Here is a 22,745-nt window from a genome sequence, read left to right on the forward strand (position 1 = left end):
GATGTTACCTTAAAATACGGATTAAACATTGGATTGTTTAAAATCTTCGAGTGAGTCCGTTCTGAAGGCCGTTTGATGTAATCAGGCCGAAGTTTGATAATAGTATTCAACACCTTATTGAAATACCTACTTATAATCTAATTTGATCTATCAAACATCTCTGATGTGACACTATATGCTTGTCCTTGACCAACAGTTAGGAGAAAATATGCAAGTTGTTCTTCCACTGAGATGGTCTTTGTAGGTGATAAAAATCTTTTACTATAAAGTATCTCTGCCATATTTTTAAACACAATTTGATTCATCCTGTAAACTTTTCGAAATTTAACAGGTGATTTCGCTAATGCCTTTTGCAAATAAATCGGACCACCAATCCCGCGAGGACGTAATGTACGTCTAGACCTATGGTTCATATAGTATCTTCCCATCATGTATATAAGACATGTCAATAAAATCATTCTTGTATTCCTATTTTTGTTTTACATGGAAACCTGCAAATACAATCACCATAACCATAATGACGACTACAACAATAATTCCTATTTCTTCCTAATGTCATAAACACAAAAACATACTATTATCTTCAATCATAACCTATTTTCAATCACACCTATATAAAACCATCTCCAATCATACACCCACAACATTCATCCACACAATAAGAACACGACAATCATGAAAACCCAAATCTTAACCATAATAAAATTCATAATCTATCAATGATATGTCTTATAAAGTCATAATTAAAAAAACATAATTAAACTTCAAAACAATCGTCCCAAAATACATAGTGTACTTCAAACTATTGACTACATTTCACCAGCACAGTATTTAAGCCAATTAAGTCGCTCTTCCATTGGCAGCTTCGTAAACATGTCCTTCTTCATTGGTGTATCTAACAATAGAGGAGCGCGAAACTTCATCTCTACCGACAGGTCCGGGATTTCTATGAGGGCTTCATACCAATTCTCTCCGGTGGTTTTATCATTTTTAGATTGTAGAGATTGCAGTAGGGTGGCAATTCTTGTCATTGTATCAGCGAACATAATACTATCATCGGTGGCCATTTGTGGTCTCTTTCTATGACGACTTGAAGTTGACGGGTTAGTACTTGGAGACTGATCAGGTGTCGACTCATTTTCTGTAAAGAATGGCGAAAGAGTATCTCTACCTAAATCGACATCCTCGAGCATGTCCACGCGCTCATTTTCTTCCTGATGTTGACATCATTGCACATGTCTTCGTCAGTTTGATTTGTTCTCCCCATGGCTATTGAGTTTCCCACTACCAAAGCCAATTTGTCATAAAGAGGGTAGCCTTGTTGTCTATACTTTTCAGCTTCTTTATGCTCCTACAAGGATAAAACATCATTTAGATGACTTGGCATAGAGTTCTAGTAATGCGGAAAACATACAAAATATTTTACAGTCAATCATAATTTACTGACCTTGATATAGTCTTGCCATACAGAATGACATGCAGTAACTCGATGTGTGGTCGCATCCCAACCGAACCCACTAGTGTTGAGACAACTTGTTACTGCTTGGTAAGTTTTTCTTCTATGATCTTGTTCGATTCTTGAGCTGCTCAACAGTTTTTTTATTAGTTGTGTCTTCATTGAACCTATTGACACAATCCAAATATACTTCATGCTTCCAAACCCCATTAGGCATCCTGTTCCCCATATTGACTTGCTCAACCAACAGATCGAGCATTTTGTTGTCATCATCGAAGGTCCATATGTCATATGATCGAGGAGTTTGTTGTCTTCTTCCAGCCATTTAGAATCTAAATCTGAGATGGTCGTCATGGAAATTTTTTTATCAGACAACCATTACTTGTCGTAGTAACTAGGGACACACAGAAACACAACCAACAAATAACAAAATATCATGTGGTGGATATTTATAACTCCAAAATCTCTTCACCACATGGCAAGAGTATTCCATAGCACTTCAAACATATTCAACAACATTTCAAAATTAATCTAATTAATTTCATTGCAGATGACTAGAACAATGCAAAAACAAACTCATCAAGTCCAAATTCATCGAATACCCCTGGTAGAGCCCCATATGACTTCGCAGTCACTACGAACCGTACATCGTCATTGATGGGGGTTGGGTTTCGTTGGCTAATGGACGCCCATGTAGGCGACTCATCCTTGTTTGAATTGGACCATGTGGTGGATATTTATAACTCCAAAATCTCCTCACCATATGGCAAAAACATTCCATAGCACTTTAAACATATTCAACAACATTCTAACACATTTCAAAATTAATCTAACTAATTTTAATTGCAGATGACTAGAACAATGCAAAAACAAACTCATCAAGTCCAAATTCACCGAACACCACTGGTAGAGCCTCATATGACTTCGCATTCACTACGAACCGTACATCGTCATTGATGGGGGTCGGGTTTCATTGGCTAATGGACGCCCGTGTAGGCGACTCAGCCTTGTTTGAATTGGACCATGTGGTGGATATTTATAACTCCAAAATATCCTCACCACATGGCAAAAACATTCTATAGCACTTTAAACATATTCAACAACATTCTAACACATTTCAAAATTAATCTAACTAATTTCATTGCAGATGACTAGAACAATGCAAAAACAAACTCATCAAGTCCAAATTCATCGAACACCCCTGGTAGAGCCCCATATGACTTCGCAATCACTATGAACCGTACATCGTCATTGATGGGGGTCGGGTTTCGTTGGCTAATGGACGCCCGTGTAGGCGACTCAGCCTTGTTTGAATTGGACCATGTGGTGGATATTTATAACTCCAAAATCTCCTTACCACATGGCATAAACATTCCACAACACTTCAAACATATTCAACAACATTCTAAAATATTTCAAAATTTCTCGAACTAATTTCATTGTAGATTATTAGAACAATGCAAAAACTAACTCATCAAGTCCAAATTCACCGAACACCCTTGGTAGAGCCCCATATGATTTCTCAGGCACTACGAATCGTACATCATCAGCCTTGTTTGAACTCGACCAAACCCCCTAAATCCTATACCCTAACCGAGAAACTTACAAATTAAAATAAACCTTAAACCCTAAACCCTATTCCTTAAAACCCCTAGACCCAAACCCTAAACGCTAGTCCTTAAAACCCCTAAAAGTCCCAAACCCTAAACCCTAAACCCTAGACCCTAAAAGCCCCAAACCATAAACCCTAGACCTTAAAACCCCTAAAAGCCCCAAACACTAAACCCTAAGAACTTAAAACACTATCACCCAAAAAATCGAGAACCCTATGTTTTTTTTAAAAAAAAACATAAACCCTAATTCCAGACCTAAAGACTAAACCCTAGACCTTAAAACCCTAAAAGTCCCAAACCCCAAATCTAATCCCGAAATTAAACCCTAAGAACTTAAAACACTATCACCCAAAAAACCGAGAACCCTATGTTTTTTTTTAAAAAAAACATAAACCCTAATTCCGCACCTAAAGACTAAACCCTAGACCTTAAAACCCTAAAAGTCCCAAACCCCCAACTCTAATCCCGAAATTAAACCCTATCAACACGAATTTGAACCCTAAATCCCATAAACCCTAACCCTACATCCCAAATTTTGGCCACAATCAAGATAAATTACGCACAAAAATTCAAATTAACTCAAACACAACACTAAATTAGTTGGAAAAAAAATTAGGGTTTCAGATTACCTTCTGAAATTTGGGGCAAATCACCGCCGAACGGGGAAATGTAAGCCCAATGGAAGAAATCGACGCCTAACTGTCGAAAATCGAAGAAGATTGAAGGAAATCGAAGGATATCGAAATCAGAATAGGTTCAATCAAAGGAAATCGGGGGAGGAGGAAAGAGAATAGTGAGAACGAGAAGGAAGAGGGAGGCCGAGAGTGAAAAGAGATGGAGGCCTAGAGGGAAAAGAGAGAGGGAGAAGGAAGAGAAAGGCCGAGAGAGAAAGAGAGGAGAGAGGGAGATGGGGCAAAAACGAGAGCTAACAAGAGAAAGTAGAGGGAGTAGAGAACGAATACGACATCCGAGCAAGAGGAGAGGAGAAGAGGAAATGAGAGGGATTTTTAGTTTCGGGGGGGGGGGGGGGGGGGGGGAAGAAGCGACGCCATCGCTCGTGGTAAGTGGATGATTTGGAAAAAAGGGCGGAATCAATTTTCCGTCGTTTTTGCCTGAGGAGATGAAACGGTGTTATCTCGCTTCAATTCAAATCATTTTGCACTAACGCCATAAGTGGGATGAACTAGGTAATGCGGGGGGAATTCATTCCACTTCATTATGGACTAACCCCCCCTAAGGGGGGGGGGGGGAAGAAGCGACGCCATCGCTCGTGGTAAGTGGATGATTTGGAAAAAAGGGCGGAATCAATTTTCCGTCGTTTTTGCCTGAGGAGATGAAACGGTGTTATCTCGCTTCAATTCAAATCATTTTGCACTAACGCCATAAGTGGGATGAACTAGGTAATGCGGGGGGAATTCATTCCACTTCATTATGGACTAACCCCCCCTAAGGGGGGGGGGGGGGGGGTTAATCCCCCAAATAGATTTTTGAAGTTCAAGTTAATTTCCAACATGAAGATCATGATCATGTCAGTCATCATGAAGTTCATCTTCGCACTTGGTGTTAATCTTGAAGACTTCATGTGCACTGGAAAACAGTTTCTAGTGTTAGTGCCCCAACATGAGAAAAACATAAAAAACAAGAGAATCCCTAAACTTTTGCAGTACACTTAATTACAACATAATCCTTAAACCCCAAATTAGGTAAAACAACCATTATTACTACACGAATAAGTTATTTAATGTATAATTAAATATATTAATATATTTATTAATTGAATTAGATATTTTATTGTGCATTAATATGGTAATTACATGAGCCAATGAAATACGTACATGATTAATTACAAATAATAAATAAATAACGTTATAAATAACAAAAATGAAAGTAATACGTTGAGTTATTAATTTATTAATAACATATGATATACTTTAACCTAAAATTAAATAATTTAAGAGAAAAAGTTGATCTAATCATAACTTTAACACACTATATATTTGTACATAATATATTTTATGTATTATTAATTAATAATATATTATCACAAAATTTAAAACCATTGGTTTAATTAACTATAGGAATCGGATAATCATGCCAAAATAATTTATCAAATATTTATTTTAACAATATTTTAATTATGGCTATTAAATCACTATTTTAATATAGTAATTATAAAATAAATATATAAAATAAATAAAAATAATTATTTTATAAATAAAATTTATGAATTAATGATTTTTATGACAATAGTTTAATTTTTCCTAACTTAGGAAAAATTAAACCATTGTCGTCTTCCTCAACGGCGAGCCAGTGGGCAACGCTGACAGAGGCGGCGCTCCGACGGTACGCCGAAAGGGAGAAGAGAGGGAGGCTGAGAAGCTCTGCAATAGATGCTCAACCTCCCGTGCTCTGCGATGGAGGTTGAGAGGGAGAGGAGAGGGAGGATGACTATTAAACCGAAGCCGATGGCTGAAATCAAAGCCGAATGGGGGAAATCGATGTCGAATTGAAGTAGAAATTAAAAAATCGAAGCCCAAATGTCAAAATCGAGCGGGAGGTTCAGAGGGAGAGCGAACCCGAGATGGAGAGAAGGACGCCAAAAGGGCGTTCGCAGCGAGATGGACGCCGTAGAGAGGGAGATCGGAGAAGGACGGTGGAGACAAGAGAGGGAGCAGAGAACGAGAGACGGTTGCGAGAATGAAATGGCAGAGAGGGTGTGCGGTAGAGAGAGCCCTACGATAGTGTTATGTACATGATTCTCAAAATTGGGCGGAAAACACTTTTCGCCGTTTACTCTTGGGACATGAACTCCTGAGTCATGGATGATCATGTACATGACATGAAGTTTGCGCTCCCTAACGACTTCAGGACATGAACTGAGTAATGCGTATGAAGATCATGTCCTGAGTCATGTTGACTAACCCCCCTTAAGTTAAGATAAAAGGTAAGAGCATGTCTTTTAGCTTTCTCATAGGGATCTGTCAATACAAACCTTTCTTTTCCTATTTAAATCTTTTACTTATTAACACATTTGACTACAACTACCTCAAGCTCGCTACCAATTGTCCTCTGAATTTTTTTTTTTCTGGGCGTCTCAAATACCTTCTAAGCTCCTGCAGTTTGTTTGTTTAGGACTATAGGGATGGCAATTAGGCTTGGTTCAAGTCAGGTTTTTCAAAACCCAATCTTATTATTGACTGCCAAGACAGCGGGCGAGTCCCTAATCTAATCTTGCCTCTACATTGGATTCACAGGGAAGGGGGTTGTTGCCTCTCTTCTTCCATGTTTCTCCGAATATTACCATGTTATCATATGATGCTAATCTCTCAATATCAGCTACCAATGAATGAGACTTCGATCTTTCATTCTTGAACCAAGATGGTTTTGTTCTCTAAGAGTAGTTATTCTCAGAAGAATTACTACTTGTGAAATTGGTCATCTTGTGACCTTGTCCAATTAATTTAACCCTCAGTTAACAGTAAAAAATGAGGTTAAGGTAACTATTAACTTTGTCACGCGCAAAAACGATTAGGTAGTTATGCAATAATTGAGCCCAAGGACACATGAAAGGAGGAGGGAGACCCTATTGCCTTTTCTATTGACTACCAACCCAACAAGTAGGAGGCCCTCCCCCTCTGTCTGGAGAAAGGAGGGGGAAGCGGGTGGGGGGAAGGTGGAGGTTCCCTCCCATTTCCATCGTTTTTGTCCATTGCAAATGACTCTCTCTCTCTCTCCCTCCCTCTCCCCTTGTGACCCCCGCATGCAATGGACAGAGGATGTAGGTGGGAAGGGAACCTCCACAGTTCCCTTGCCTCGCTTCTACTAGCAGAGAAGGAGGAGTGCTTCTTCATACTGGCAATGCTCCTACCAACATAATGAGAGGAGGTTTTCCCTACCTTCCTTTGGTGTGGGTCTCACTACCTTCCTCTTTCAATTCTGATTTATAAAGAAAAGGGATTAAAGGTCAAATTTGGCTAAGTATGATTCTGTCATGTTCCACTCAAAGATGGTGATTGGAGAGGCTTATGCTATGATATTATATTAAGCAAAATTGAAATAGAGCCTGTCGAGTCACCTGTCAAAATCTATCAAGTTTAATCACATTTAGTTGGTTATGACCTGTGAATCATTATTTCTCCTAGATATTTAACTAATCTGGTTAGTGGGTACTTCATTCCACAGATAAAAGATAGCAGAATAGTGAGTCCAATGCGTTTGGATTTTACATAAAATTGACAGTTTTCCTCCTGTTTGGAAATTTTCTTGATTGAATGCTGATTTGTTTTTCCTCTCATGTAATTTTTCTTCCATAAAAGGTATAAAATAGAAACTAAAAACTCTTGTAAAGCAGTTTCACGGTCTCTCTGTTATCCTCTCTTTTCTTACTAACATCCAAAAACACATTTAACTTGATGAAAAGACCTCATGCAGGCAATGTATTGGACTGTTTTTCATGTTGTCATCGGTCAATGCACACCCCAAAGATCAGAAACAAAAAATGAACCAGAGAGATTCATGAATATCTCAAGCACCCAACTAGTGGAGATGGTGACTTCTGTCGACTTGAAAGGATAACAGGTCTTCAGTCTTCACAGAGTGAAGTAGAAGGTAAGACGAGGGGACCCCAAAAGGATATTAAATATCTGCTCTATTAATTGTATTTGCCCAACAACCAACATGCTGCCATCACATCATTTCCAGTTTGCATTTGCCCAGAACAAGGCTCTTGGTTGTACTTCATAGAGAAGCATTCTGGTTGGATCCAACTAGTCCTTTTTGTATTTGATTTGCTTTCAGCTTTCTCTTGGCATGGTCAGAGGTATAGGCCAAAAATGGATTAAGAAAGAAAACGTTAATGGGGACCCTAACTCCCCTTTGTTTCTTCTTCTTTTCTTCCCATTTGAAAGCTAAGAGAACCAGGTGTTCCAGGGAAGCATGTACCTTCTTGTCCTCTACCGACCATGGCAGTCCCGTCAGCTCCACATGCTGGAGGAACCAGTGTCGCCACTTCGCAATCTTTCTATTGTTTAATGGTTGCATCCCTCTTAACCCTGTAGCATCATAAGAGATCGAGAAAGGGCGATTCATTCACATCAGACCTGAATAAACGAATGACTTTAAGACATAAAAGGTCAACCAACTTCCTGTTCCATATATATGAACGCATTTAATATTTCTTTCTCCAGGCTTTTCGAGGGGACTCCCTATTCGAGTTAAGGTTGAGTGTTTAAAGAAAAAGGCTAAAACGAATGTCGTATCTCAGGCATGCGTCCTATCGAAAAGCCATGAGGGGAAGGTTCTCATTTAGTGGAGCTCTGCAACTTGAGTTTTGTGGTCACGTCAATGAAGACAGTGCCAGAGCTCCTCCAGTGAAAGCGTATGAGAATTCTTGCCTTCCTACCGACAGAGATTAGCTTTAAAACTTGTAATCTTCACGTGGAAGGAGAGTCGTCGGCATCCCATGGACATCTTACGGAGTTACTGCCGCCACATGTGAGCCAAAGAACTTGGCTCATACTAGGACAAGATGGGTAGCGACCTCGGGGCCTAATTGGATTTTGCTTTCATCTGCGACAAGTTAGATGAAAGGTGTTACACAGGTTCCATGAGTTAGACACATTTTGAGGTAGTTTTCCCTTAGATGTATCGATAGTAGATTCAGTTATAATTTCTCCTCTTTTTATGAAAACACGTTTCGAAAAGTTGGTAGGTCATGGTAAAAGAAAAGAGGATCTGGTTTCGCAAAGAAGTCTATATCTCCATCGATTGCATTTTGGATAGACTAGATAATTATTTTTAAAATTCTTAGAATCTAACTGTCATGGCTGGAGGTATGTATCTTGGGGTTAGAGCAGTAAAATCTCAAGTCTAGTTTTTATGATAGAAGTGAATCACTATATGCTTTTAAGGTCTATCAAGTAGAAGTAGATAAACAATTGAGCAAATATATTAAGATCGTGAAGTCAAATAGAGGTGGTGAATATTATGGCACGTACACTGAAAAAGAAAAAGGACAATTGCCATGTCTATTTGCAAAGTTTCTTGATGAATAAGGTATTATGACACAATACACAATGTGGGGCTCACCATCTCAAAATAGAATGGGTAAAAGGAGAAATTGAACATTAATGTACATGGTGAGGAGTATAATTAGTAACTCCGATCTTCCATTGTCTTTGTGGAGTGAAGCTCTAAAAACTGCAACATATGTACTAAATAAGGTTCCAACCAAGGCAATTCACAAAACGCTATTTGAGTTATGAAAAAGTTGGAAACCTAGTTTAAAACATATACATGTTTGGGGTTGCCCAACTGAAGTTAGAATTTAAAATCTACATGAGACAAAATTAGACCCAATAAAAATCAGTGGATATTTCATTGGTTATGCAGAAAAATCTAATGGATATAAATTTTATTGTCCACCTAGTGCGACCAGAATTGTGGAATCTAAGAATGCAAGGTTCCTTGAGAATGATGAGATTAATGGGAGTAGCCAACCTCAAAACTTAGTTTTTGAGGAGAATAATAGTTATAACATGCTCCTATATCTTCACATAGATTGGTTGTATTTCATGATAATCATCAAGATTCGATTACTCACGAACAACCAATTGAACCACATCATCATGGAGATATTCTTATAGATCCAATTACTTAGCATTCTCAACCTGAAAATGTTGAAGTAACATTAAAAAAAATCTTCAAGAGTTAGAAAACCTGCAATTTCTTTAGATTATTTTGTGTACTTTCAAAAATTTGATATGAAAATTGGTGTTGAAGATGAGTCTATTATGTTTTCACAAGTTGTGCGTGGAAATATATCTACATTATGGTATGATGTCATGAAGAAAGAGTTGGATTCAATGACTAATAACCAAGTTTGATATCTTGTTGAATTACCTTGACTCGAGAATGTCAATATTAGGCTGTCTTTTTATTAATTGGAGGTGTCATTTCTTGGAGAAGTGCAAAATAATCTTTGATTGCTACTTCTACCACAAAAGCAGAGTTTGTAACATATTTTGAAGTGACATCGTATGCTATATGGTTGAGGAGTTTTTTTTCTAGGTTTGAAATTGTTGATACAATTTCCAAGCCATTAAGGATTTATTGCGATAATCACACTACAGTGTTTTTGGCCAAGAACACTAAGAGCGGAAGTCATAGTAAATACATTGACATTAAATATTTAGTTATTTGAGAATATGTCAAATCAAATAAAGTGGATGTAGAGCACATCAACACTGGATTGATGATTATTGAGCAGTTGACAAAAAGTCTACCACCTATTGCTTATAAGGGATACGTTAAACATACGATACTCAATTTTATTATATAGTTTTTATGTGATTGAGATACCCTGTATCGCATTTTATCAATTGAAAAACTCTATTAATTTTATATTTGTATTTTCTTATTTAGTTGTATACATGAAGTTTAGAGAAAATTCTCTGTCAGGTTATCATTCAAAGAAAAAAATTTCATTGTGATACGTGAAAGATAATACTTGCTCTAAAGGATTTACTGCACGATTCATACAATTTAAATTATTTTGTTTGGATATAAATATATATATATATATATATATATATATATATATATATATGTTTTTTTTAGGATACAATATTGTGATACAATATTGAATAGTACGTGATGTTTTTACGGTAAAGGAAAAGAAGATCTGGTCTAGTACGGAAGCCCGTGTCTCTATCGAGTGTATTTTGGATAGACTAGATAATTATTCTTGAAATTCTTGGAATCTAACTTCCATGGCTGGATGTCTGTATGTTGGGGTGTTTAAATTTTTATGAATACCATGTATTTTTAGGAATTCTGCTAACAATATGAGCACAATTATTTCGGCTTTTGGAGGTTCGTAGCTGCTGTTGATTGATAAGCAGTCATTCAACTCATATTGCTGAAAGGACCGGAGACTACCACTGAGATAAAGCGACAAGCAGCATTAGATGCTTCGTCTCACTACCGTGATTGACCGTAAAGCAAATGGATGATGAAGTGCTCTGTTGCTTGTCTTATTAATGGTGTCAGTTCAGTTCAATGTATGAAGTTGGCCATGATGATCTTCATGGGTTCGCTATTCTTCACCACCACTTGAGAAAGACGACTACGTGGCTGATCGTGGATCAGACGGAGCGCGTCTCAACTCAGTCTCCCATTACGTAAAGTGAACAAACTCAAGATCCTGAGCTTACAGTAACTAGTAAAAAAACCAATCTAGAACTTGGGTTCTCCACAGATTACATTCATCGGTGTGCACCTCACGACAAATCTGCTTTCGTTGACGACCCAAATGGGTAATGATATCCCGTTCATATTCCATCCCAAATTCGGCAGTCATTTTGCTCGGAGCTACCCAGTAAGAAATTGGAACAGAGATGCTGTCGTCCATCAAAATGATTTCTCTCCCAGTGGCTGTGGGTCTCTTTTGAAGAGAAAAACAGAGGCAAATCTGGATGGGGAATTATTGCGAACAGGGAGTGGGACTGCAACCACTCTTCTACAGAAAAAAATGTCAAGCCTTTTGAAGACCACAAAGCATGAGAGTAGACCCAGAAGAGAAGCTACTATGATCAGAGTCTAAATCTTCTCGTTGGTCTTTGCTCTTTCTGTGCTCATCCAGCTCGCCGCATTTTTGTTTCATTTGGAGCAGGATCTACAGTAGTGAAAGAACTGGCGTGGCTTCGTGAGCTACTGTAATGCCCATTTTCAGTTTCTTCATGTTTTGCAGATCAATAAAATTTCATAGTCAAAAGGTTGCTCGTAACTTCCTTCTTAAAGGAAAAAGAAAAACGATTACTCACTCTTTCGTAATTTCTCCAAACTAAAATCGATTCCCAGCTTATTGGTAAGGCATAGAATCATTTTACAAGTACTGAACCAAGATATCCTTGGATTCTTTCAATGGTTACTAACTCGCTACCTCTGCATGAATTTTCCTCACGATGTTTTTCCCAGAAAGCTGATAAAACCTAATCCCCCCATTACTCTCACTCCCATTTCGTCAAACACCTTGCTTGTTCATTACCCACTTCATCTCAATCAACAAAAATGGCAGAGAGAGAGAGAGAGAGTGACGTAAAACCCGATTAAAGATTCCTCCAAAGAATCCAAGGCATTTAAAAAAGGTAGAGCAATATATATGCAATATGCATGCATATACACCCAAACGGTCGCCATCTAATTCATTGTTGTTCTTTTTGTCATCGTCGTTCTGCGCCTGCCAACTTGAGGATTGTTTAGAACAAAACAACGCAGTAATGGCGGAAGATTCACAGAAATCAACCAGAAATGCCCACATTCACACCATCTCCCTTTTGTTTATAGATTTTCAAATGACCGGTTAACCTAATGCATGAAATCACTAAACTAAGTCTACAAATAAGAATCACAAAATTATAATGAAAAGCCTCATATTCTCCGGAATCATTCTCCAGTGTCTCCATCTAACTGCTATTCCCAACCCTACGAACTAAACTAATCCCACTTAACCAAACAGCCGTTCTTTCCTTCTTTGGTTTTCCCGGTTCTCTTCTGCTGGCTAGGAAGTCTACAATTTTCCCATTTTTGTCTCCTCCCGCAGCTTCGCTACCCCCTTTTTCTCTCCTACGCAAGGGGGGATGATTTGACTCGTCGATTTCGTGGGTCCGTTAAAACCCTAATTTAATATCCGTATTTCCTACGTATACCGAGTGAAAAATCATTTTATACCTGTATTTATTATTATTATTTTTACAGGTGTTGGATACGATATTGCCCGCTGTACCACAACTGTATAACGCGGGGCTGGCCGTGGTGGGGGGTGGCACCGACCAACAGTCAGGTCGGGTCCTTGGTGCATGATACACGGGTTCATGAATGCTGCTGTACCTTTGACTTGCAACCGAGGTATTAGTGTAATTTCGACTTGCACTTTCATGGTCTGCTCTGATCTTCTAATCTGTCGGAATCTCCGTCGAGAATCGTTTAAACTGTAAGCTTTTAGTTAATTTGATTCTTTCTTTCTTTGGATAATCCTTGTTTGCAGGTTACGCTTCGTGCATGGATTAAAATTTGAAAAACTCAAATTGGTATTTGAACGCGTGCGATCGGATTAAATGATTTGGACGGCGTTTCGTTCTGTGGAGTTTGAGACCGTAACAGATTCGGAGTCGTTCCTACGCGATGCATTGGCTTGATAGTATCAATTGTAGATTCATCTCTTGATCGTTTCCTTTTGATTAAAACTGTGAAACTCCATTCTTCTCTGCGTTGTCTCTCAGAATTCTGAACGTAGTAGTTTTAATATTGAGATTTCGGTAAAGAATCATATGGGGACGGGAGAAGATCTCTTTATATATAATGCCTGAAAGAAATGTTGTAATTCTTAGACACTGCACGAGCATCAAGAAAGACTGAAAATTTGGCGAAGATCCCCTCAGCTTCCGTCACTTTGGCGACTCGCACTTCCACGGAGATCACTGTGTTTTCTTTTTCCTCTCTTGATGAAATGAAAAACGATCCATTAATGATTGTTTCTCTTTACTAAGTGGGTAGATCCCAAAACATCCCAAATTTGGTTTTCCGTTGAAGCAAGCTGGCCTGTCCTCCTCCCTATTATTTCCCGATTTGCCGCAGTGAGGGAACAGAGACTGTCACAGTTCGGAACTCCCAAAACACCTTTCCCTAGAAAACGCCATTTTTTGGTGAACGCCGTTAAAGGCAAAACGATATTTGTTTAAGTCACTCACTGCGGCCTCCAGGTACGACCGGAGACTTACCGGTGTAATTTGGCTGCTCAAAGTGGTGCTCTTTCTCTCGGGGACCAGTTCCCGCGTGAATCAATTCACAGTCAGGAGTGGCCGTCCAGGGAATTAAGTAATTAAGCTTACTTAAGCACATGTATGATGCATTAAAGATAAGGAGTGAGCAGTGGAGGAGATGTCCAATCGTTGTTTCCCGGGAAAGCGCGTTACGGTGGACGGTAACGGTTATGCAGTCATCGCAGAAGGTGACGAGGAGATTCCCAGATGATTCCTTGCCTGAGGCGGTCTCGCCTCTCTCTCTCTCTCTCTCTCTTCACACAAGCTCCCATTTTTAATTAATTCCTTTGTCCACTCTCTTTTTCCTCGCGCTTGTGCCACGATCACCTCCGATTTTTCTCCTAGCCTTCCACCTGTTGAATTTATTCGTGAAAGGTGGAGAATGGATAACAAAAGAGGAAGCGTTTTTAAGACAAGATAAACAAGAAAAACTAACAGCAACTACGACCAAGTTCATGCACCCGGGCCGCTCCCGTCCCCTATATAAACCCCATTCCCCTCGCCCCTCTGCTCACACACCAAGAGCTGCCAACCGGGAGATACACGAGAGCGAAAACAGAAAAAAATGTCTCCTTCTCCGTGTCCTCCTTCGCTATCCGTAATCTCCAAATGCACTGTCTACCCCGTCCAGAAATCCACCGTCGGAAATCTCAAACTCTCTGTCTCTGATCTCCCCATGCTCTCTTGTATGTACATTCAAAAGGGTGTCCTCTTCACTCGCCCTCCCGTCCTTATAGAAGCTTTCGTTGCTCTCTTGAAGCAAGGACTGGCGGAGACACTCACCCACTTCCCCCCACTCGCTGGTCGTTTGGTAACCGATGCTGCTGGATGCGTTCATATTTCCTGCAACGATGCTGGCGTCCACTTCGTTCATGCCAATGCAGGGAACCTGATAATTCGTGAGGTTTTGTCCCCGACGGACGTGCCGGATTCGGTCAAGCTCTTCTTTACTTTCGACGAGGTCGTCAGTTACGATGGCCATTTCCGACCAATAACCGCTGTCCAGGTGACGGAACTCGCGGACGGCGTTTTCGTGGGCTGTACCGTCAATCACGCCGTCACGGACGGGACCTCGTTCTGGAACTTCTTCAATAGCTGGGCGGAGGTCTGCAGAGGCGTGAGGAGAATTTCCCGCTCTCCGGATTTTAGCAGGAATTACGTGAAAGACTCGCAGGCGGTGCTGGAGTTCAGTGATGGTAGGCCGAAGGTGTCGTTCGACGCCAAGGCACCGATTAGGGAGCGGATCTTCCATTTCAGCAGAGAAGCGATTCAAGAGCTCAAGGCGAGGGCCAATGGGAGAACGTTGATCCCGATCGCGGAGATCATAGGCAAACAAAGCAACGACGAGTTGAAAATCAAGAAAGGCGAGCTCCCGTGCCCCAACAGGAATATAAACTCCGCTCTCGACACTCTCCTCCGGGGCACTGGAGGAGAGAAGACAGTGACCGAAATCGTCGATCGGTCAAAGGAAATCTCGTCATTCCAAGCGCTGTCAGCTCAGCTATGGCGGTCGGTGACGCGCACACGAAAGCTCAACGCCCGGAAGGAGGCAACGTTCCGCATGGCAGTGAACTGCCGCCACCGTATCGAACCGCGGATGGATCCCTACTACTTCGGGAACGCGATCCAGAGCATCCGAACAGTAGCCACGACGGGGGAGCTGCTTTCCCGCGACCTCCAGTGGTCAGCGGGACTGCTGCACCGGAACGTGGTGTCGCACGACGACGAGAAGGTTCGAGGAGGGGTGGAGGCATGGGAGAAGGAGCCGCGGGTGTTCCCGCTGGGGAACCCGGACGGGACGTCGATCACCATGGGGTCGTCGCCGAGGTTCCCGATGTACGACAACGACTTCGGGTGGGGACGGCCGTTGGCGGTGCGGAGCGGTCGGGCGAACAAGTTCGACGGGAAGATATCGGCGTTCCCGGGGAGGGAAGGAGGAGGGAGCGTGGACTTGGAGGTGTGCCTGGCGCCCGAAACGATGGCCGGTTTGGAGGCCGATACGGAGTTTATGCAGTACGTGAGCGGCGCAACAGCAAGATCTTCGTTTTAATTAATCCATAAATTGTCGCTTTCGGGAGGGGGATAAGATGGGCAACGATCGGTTTTGTCGTTTTCCTTTCCAGGGGAAGCTTTTTGATGTTGTCTGGGTTATAAAGAGGCGGAAAGCCGGTTTGTCTTTTGTATCCTTGTTTCTATCATGTAATGCGGCTATGCCCACCGCAGCCCTCTTCGGGCTAGAACGGGGCTTGTGGGGCCCATCTACCCTTTGTCACTGCTTCTTTCGAGCGTTTACTACTTACTGGTTAATACTAAGCCCTATGAAGGGTATTTATGTCAATGTTTGGCCTTTAAGTGTTACTTTTCTCTTCGCAAATTCGCAACCGCTTGCCGCTTTTTGGTCAGTCTGTGATGGCTGTCTCTTTGTTCGTGCCGTAGCAGTGGCGATGGAGGAGGAGAGGAAGGGGATTTATCACGAGAAGCAGAGACTGCAGTTCTGCTTATTGCATGCACTCAATAATCTTCTCCAGGTATTTTCACATCGTATCCATGTTCTCTGTATGAATTGGTTGGAGACATGAGGCCGGGTTCTCGTCCACGGATTGATTTTCTGGTTAAGTGATTGTTGACTTGAGAGATTGCGGTGTTCACTGTAGTTATGATTCTGTTTTGTTCTTTTATTTACATTGTGTTTTTCATCAAAAGTTAGCTGTGGTTCCCGATTGCCCTAAACCCTAGAATTTTCAGTTTGGAAATCGTCGCGAGTTCGTGTTGAAAGTTTTTAATTTTTCGTTGTGGTTCAATCTAGAGGGGCAAGAGTTGTAAGGAATAGCTGAAATAGTTTGTTTTCTGGTTCTGGTAGTTGATTTGATAGTGTTATTTCGATGCTGTTGTCTATTCATCTTGAGTGAGCTAAAAAAACGTGCTTTAAATCGAGACAACTTGGTTTTAAAAGAAAACTACTTTTGCTAGTTCGATCACCGGAGTATTGATTCATTTCCTTTGCACCTCTATCTAGCAAGAGTCTAATTTTGGTACTTTGCTCGCCGTAGTATTGATTCGTTTCCTTTGCAGCTGTGTTCCGCAATCGCTTACTTTTCCTGCTTTGATCGCTGGAGCATTTATTCCTTTGTGCCTTTATTTCCCTAGAGTTCTTCTTTTAATCGACTCATGTAGGTTTGTTCTCCACAAGGGCTTGTGGTTTTGTCATCTTTCTTCACTAATTTTGTCAATAGTTCAGGACAAGGATTCTTTCTCTCGGGCAGACTTGGACGGGATAGCTGACCAACTCCTCCTCATCGATCCAAACAAAGAAAATTGGAGTCCACTATCAGTAGTCTTCAAGCACCATCATAATACTCTGACGGGAAACTATGACGTGAATGTGCTGATCGGTGCCTTGGAGGGAAAAGGGAAAAAGGTTGTTTGGCATGACCGTCGTAATGGAGCTGCTTCTATCGATCTCGATCAGTCTGAAGAGACTTTAGTTGGGATTATGCTCAATGTCCCTGTGAGGAAGTTCGGTGGGCTTTGGAGAAGTAGGCATTGGGTAGCATTGAGAAAGATTTCAGGACTCTGGTATAACTTAGATAGTGATCTGGGTACACCCAAAACCTTTGCAAATGTACGGGAAGTTAAGGAATTTTTAGATGATGTTACTAGTCAAGGTGGGGAAATTTTACTCGTTCTAGAGGACAAACAGAACAGCTGATGCATCTCTCTTGTCTGTAGCTTGTGGATTTCATGAAGAAGTTAAAAAGGAACTCCTTCAGCAGCTTGATATGTTTTATTTTTATACTTGTTATTGCCACATCAATTGTGGTATTAACTGCCTCGATGATGAGACTGCCTGATGTAACACTGGAAAGAAATAAATTTGGTTTTTCAAGGGCTTTCAGATATGGGAAAAGGCTCAAGGAGAAAGAGAAATTGGGCACGTTTGGAAAGATGATGGTTGAGATGTTGCCAGATGATCTTGCTTTTACCGTCTTTGTACCTTCTGAGAAAGCTTTTGAAAGTGAGCTGCAGCTTCAGGCTAATGCAAGTTTGATAGAACATGAAGCCAACAACACATATGCCATTCTCTCCCGGGTATTGAGCTTTTCAGCGGTTCCACAGCATTTGCCTTCTGCCCTGGTGCCTTTTGGTAGCGAGATTCTGTTGGCCTCCATTTCTGGATTCAGATTATTCACTTCTAGGCGTCCTGACAGTGTCTTGGTGGTCAACAGTGTTTCGGCTGAACTGGTAGACATTAGGAAAGGGGAGATAATTGTACATATTATGAGTGGAGTTATTATGGATGCTGAATTTGAGCAAGCTTTTGAACCTGAAGAAGAAGATTAAAAATCCACCGGTCAGATGATTGGTGATAAATGAAAAGTCGAGGCTACGGGATTGCTTCTGGTATGCCTTGTGATCCGTTTAAATGCATAAAACTAGAAAAATGTAGTATTGGCTTTGTCTAATTATTTAGATTAGAGGCATATTTTGAATAAATTACGATTGCAAATATCCCTTTAAAAATATGATGTTTATTTGTCTTTTAAATGGTGGTGTGCGTTGATGCTACGAGATCGATTTCGTCTTATTTTTGGTTTGGACACGTTCAGTTAAAAGTTAAAAGTTGGTACTTCAGCTCTGTTAAATCGTGCGTGCATTAACTGATTTCATTATAGCTTACATATTTTCTACTTTGGAAAGGTTATTCATGCCTCAATGACACGAGGGAGAACACTGGCCGCAAATCTTGGAAATAGGCAAAATCTATCTTACTTGCACAAACAAATCTCAATCACCACTTTCCATGCAAAGCATTAGCAAGCTACACCCAAATTTTTCCAGAAAAATATACAACTGAATTACTTTCCATCATAATGTACATAATGTTACATTCAAATTGATCGACCAATTGCAATTCAAGATTTTGTCACACATAAGCAGGCTCTGTTGACCGGAATATTCTTCTGGTTAGCCACTGCAGGGGCCTTAGTAACTGAGCCCTTCTCTTTTTCCAAAACCAAATGGCTGCATTATACTGCTCATTCCGTATCTTCATGGTCGCCGCCCGCCAATCATACTTTTCCATCTCTTCCCGAGCAGCTCTGCCAATTGTTTCTCTAAAGTTGTCATCCCTCAAGAGAATGTCCATCTTAGAAACACAGTCCTCCAGGTCCCCAGGAGTGAAAAGAAAGCCTGTCTTTCCTTCCTGATCTTCTGGTATTATGTCCGGGATTCCGCCAGCTCGAGCAGCTACAACAGGAATCCCCGATGACATCGCTTCCAAGACAACTAGCCCAAGGGTCTCAGATTCTGACGGCATAACAAAGATATCTCCACTTGCATAAGCTTGAGAGAGCTCCTGGCCTTGTAATATTCCCGTGAAAACCACCGGCATGCCCTCAAACATCTTTTCCAGCTCAGGCCTGTGTGGAAGGTAAAGAAATCAGAGGTTAAGGTTTGCAAACTTTTTGCTGTTTTTGTTTCTGCTTTCAGGAGCATTAGTACAAACTCTACGGGTCTGTTTGGAACCCTAGAAAAGAATAAAAAAAAAAAAATGAGAATCTGACCATTATTACTTCAAAAAATAGTTAGTGAAAAATAGATAATCATCAAAATTTCATTTTCATTAACTATTTTTGGGAATAATAATAGTCAAATTCTCATTTTCTTTTCTTTTCCAAACAGACCCTTCAGCAATTGATTTTCTATCTACTCAGCAAACCAGGTGGCATTGCATGTCAGACAGCTTACCTATATGGTCCATCTCCTATGAAAGCTATCCGCGCATATGGAAGCCTATCCATGACCCTGTGCAACAGATTTCTAATATCAGAGGTGGCGACAAATTGATGTGCTTGGAAAAAGGGTCAGTTTTTATTTCCTACCCATTTGAAAAGGAATATCCAAAATGAAGCTACACGGCTACAACAGAATACCTTCTAAATGAAAATATGTTTTTTCCAGAAGATGGGTCAGTTCAGGACTTCAAAAATCTAAAGTTCTCTTGAATAAGCCAGGGGTTAATACAAGAGAATATGTGCCTGGAAAACAAGCAATTCAAAAGAATTTGTGACTTTGAACACAGAGCCTCCATGAATAGACAACTTACTTTTTCAGGAAATCCAAGCTCTTTTCAACTCCCAACCTCCCAACATGAATCACTAACGGTCTTTCTGGCTCCCCATCACTGATTTGGCAGGAAAATCAAACTTCTGTCATGCATTCTCTCTCTAAAAAGAGGACAAATAGGAGAGTCTCACCTTAGCCAGAGCCTCATCTCAGGGTTGCGATATTGAGGGTGGAAGCTATCAGAATCAACACCTTTGTTCCACAAACGTATCTTATTGGCTGCAATAAGTTACTGTTTAGCATGTAGTTGCCTTTCTTTCAAAAAAAAAATGTTCAAAAACGGGATACATATCTCACCTGTTGTGACATGAGCAGCTTCAAGATCCTTGCCAATTGCTGCTGAAGGTACCAGAGTAAGATCTGCAGCTCTATGAAGAAACCCTTCACCAAGTGATTCTAAGTTAGTATACCACAAGTAATTTCAAATAGCTACTTGGTCTAAGAAAGAACACATACTTATGATCAGCCACATGGGCTTCACCAGCCAACTGAAGGTATATCTTGGAATGTATCTGAAACCAGAATTTTACTCAAATTATTGACAGAGGCAATTCCTACTGTAAGTTCAAATAGCATTGAGTACAAAGTTACAACAAGCTCACATTGGGACATGAGTATGATAGGACATGACGATGGGGACACACAGAAGCTTCGCAATAATTAAAGCACCAAATACCTGATGAGATTTTTCAGTTCAGTTCTTTTCCCATAGAGAACATGTCTATTGAAAAAATAAAAGGTCTTGTTCTTTTGTTTTACCATAATTCCAGGTGATGATGCATGTATTATGTCAGGCTTAAACTTTGCCACCTCTGAAATTATTCTGGGGCTCAGAGCCAGCGAGAGTGGAACCTTTTGGTACCACGGACAGGGGAAGCTGAAGACAGAAAAGAAGGGGGAACAGTCAGAGCAATGGTTTAGAAATAAAAGACACTTCATCTTTGGAAACAGGTACTTTCAAGTCATCAAGTTGCTTTCAGGTATCTTAACATATTCTACTTTTTATAACTGTAAGATGCATGGTAATCTTCTTCCAACTTTATGCAAGCCACTATATCTATGTTTCTTAGACAAATGGTAGATTACTAAGAAGTGATTATATAATGGAGAGAGGATTCAAAAACAAATGTTGGGACCATGAAATTAGCAATGAGTAAGTATAGGTGCATGAATACCTCCATGAACCAATTAATTTGGCCCCATGGAACTCTTGTGGAACTCCTTCGTGTGTTGTTACCACAATGACCTGTGAGCCATGAAAAAGAGACATCATCATTCAGTTCAAATAGGACTTTCTTGACTTTCTTTTTCAGCTTTCAAGTTGTGAAATATGGTTTTCATCAGATCCAAAAGAGCTACTGTTTGACGATTTTGTTATTGGGTACTGTAAACAGGAATTTGTAGAACTCTGCAGCTTCACAGACTTGGTCTGAAAAAATTATGAAGAAACAACATGTACTGCCTGAAATGCATAAATCTCAACGAATTATGAATAAGAAAGATAGTTCAGAAATTCAGGCTTACCTCATCCCCCATTTCACGAAGATATTTTATGAAATTCTGAAATCGATTCTTATATCCTGAGACATAACTGCAGGAATTGTATGATATCACACAAATACAAACAAATTAGTGAAGTTATAGTGAAAAAAATACGGTTATTAACCATAGACATGATATAACCCAAAAATGCTTTAAATTCAACAGGTAATGAGAAAAATAACAGCTAAGCACAAAACCTCTCCTATACCCCTCTGAAACAATGAAACTAAAACAACAGCAGCCGAGTCACAACCTACTAAGTGCTACTTCTGTTGCAGTTTAAAGAATAAGAAAAACAGAAGCTGACATCTAACACTAATTGTAAATCAGAATTCGCAAACCCAGCCTGTAAAACCAATATAAAAGAGCAGACTCACGCAAAAGGTGATGGTTCAACGAAGAGAGCAATACGACGAGGCCTGCTTGACCCTTCCAACTCTTCCAAGAGTGGAGCTGTTGCATCTCCTCCTTCCTCATCCTTAACTTCTTGAATTATCATCTTTCGCGAAAAGGCTTTGTGTCTCTGTCTCACTCTGCTTTTACAGGGTTTCAAATGCAGCGACCGCTTTTCAGCTGGAGAAAATGAAAACTGTATGAGCCTTTGCCTAGCTGCATCAGGCGGAGACAATCTGAGGAAGGAGGGGGACAAGAATGTGGTCGAAGAAGAAGAAGAGGAGGAGGCTGTGGAAGGGCAAGAAAGAGAAGAATTTATAGAAAGAAACGACATTGCGATTATTGAATTCATTGTTTGAGCGGAGGTAGGAGGAGTTTTGGAATCTGAAGCTTGAGAAGGGTGGCAAAGAGGGGATATTCGAGGAGAGGGAGGCGAATCAAACGCAGGATATGCCGTCGAGGCTCTGGTTAGCTTTGCCTTAATTCTTATAAGTTTGGACACGCCACCGAGTAAGGGTGGGCATCGGGTCGGGTTTCGCGTGGAACCCGATCCGACCCGACCCTGGAAACCCGGGGACGGGTTTTAATATCTACCCCGCCGGGTTTTAGTCGGTTCGGGTTTCACAAACCCGACCCGTAGGGACCAATAAGTCCCTTTTAAAACTTTAAATGACATGTTACTTTTTTATTGGACGTTAATACCCTTTTATTTAAAAATAAATACATAAGCATGCTTCTTCCTATATTTGAATTAAAGTTTTAAGTTAGGGCATTTATGGAAGAAAAAATCTGGCT

General features: G+C 40.5%; 4 protein-coding genes across 4 annotated transcripts; 3 read left to right on the forward strand and 1 right to left on the reverse strand.

Annotated features, from left to right (window-relative positions):
* Positions 1-14,454: 14,454 nt before the first annotated feature.
* On the forward strand, positions 14,455-15,939 carry LOC137965383 (uncharacterized acetyltransferase At3g50280-like). The gene has a single exon (XM_068811681.1). It carries the CDS (start codon positions 14,455-14,457, stop codon positions 15,937-15,939), a length of 1,485 nt encoding a protein of 494 aa, XP_068667782.1.
* A 345-nt stretch (positions 15,940-16,284) lies between these two features.
* LOC137965087 (josephin-like protein) lies at positions 16,285-17,598 on the forward strand. Its single transcript, XM_068811489.1, has 2 exons — positions 16,285-16,417; positions 17,128-17,598. The coding sequence occupies exons 1-2, from the start codon at positions 16,334-16,336 to the stop codon at positions 17,596-17,598; spliced, it is 555 nt and encodes a 184-aa protein (XP_068667590.1). The 5' UTR covers positions 16,285-16,333.
* A 32-nt stretch (positions 17,599-17,630) lies between these two features.
* LOC137965084 (uncharacterized) lies at positions 17,631-18,387 on the forward strand. The gene has a single exon (XM_068811482.1). It carries the CDS (start codon positions 17,631-17,633, stop codon positions 18,228-18,230), a length of 600 nt encoding a protein of 199 aa, XP_068667583.1. The 3' UTR covers positions 18,231-18,387.
* Positions 18,388-18,667: 280 nt separating this feature from the next.
* LOC137965083 (sulfoquinovosyl transferase SQD2-like) lies at positions 18,668-22,403 on the reverse strand. Its single transcript, XM_068811481.1, has 11 exons — positions 21,935-22,403; positions 21,540-21,606; positions 21,191-21,261; positions 20,775-20,892; positions 20,618-20,691; positions 20,472-20,527; positions 20,313-20,396; positions 20,147-20,234; positions 19,996-20,073; positions 19,638-19,694; positions 18,668-19,309 (listed from the first exon to the last, which is right to left on the reverse strand). The coding sequence occupies exons 1-11, from the start codon at positions 22,300-22,302 to the stop codon at positions 18,814-18,816; spliced, it is 1,557 nt and encodes a 518-aa protein (XP_068667582.1). The 5' UTR covers positions 22,303-22,403; the 3' UTR covers positions 18,668-18,813.
* Positions 22,404-22,745: the final 342 nt, after the last annotated feature.

This window comes from Aristolochia californica, unplaced genomic scaffold (assembly GCF_029961685.1).
Source record: "Aristolochia californica isolate CCGP_79_NKW_82.1479 unplaced genomic scaffold, dmAriCali1.0.hap1 SCAF_5, whole genome shotgun sequence".
NCBI lineage: Eukaryota > Viridiplantae > Streptophyta > Magnoliopsida > Piperales > Aristolochiaceae > Aristolochia > Aristolochia californica.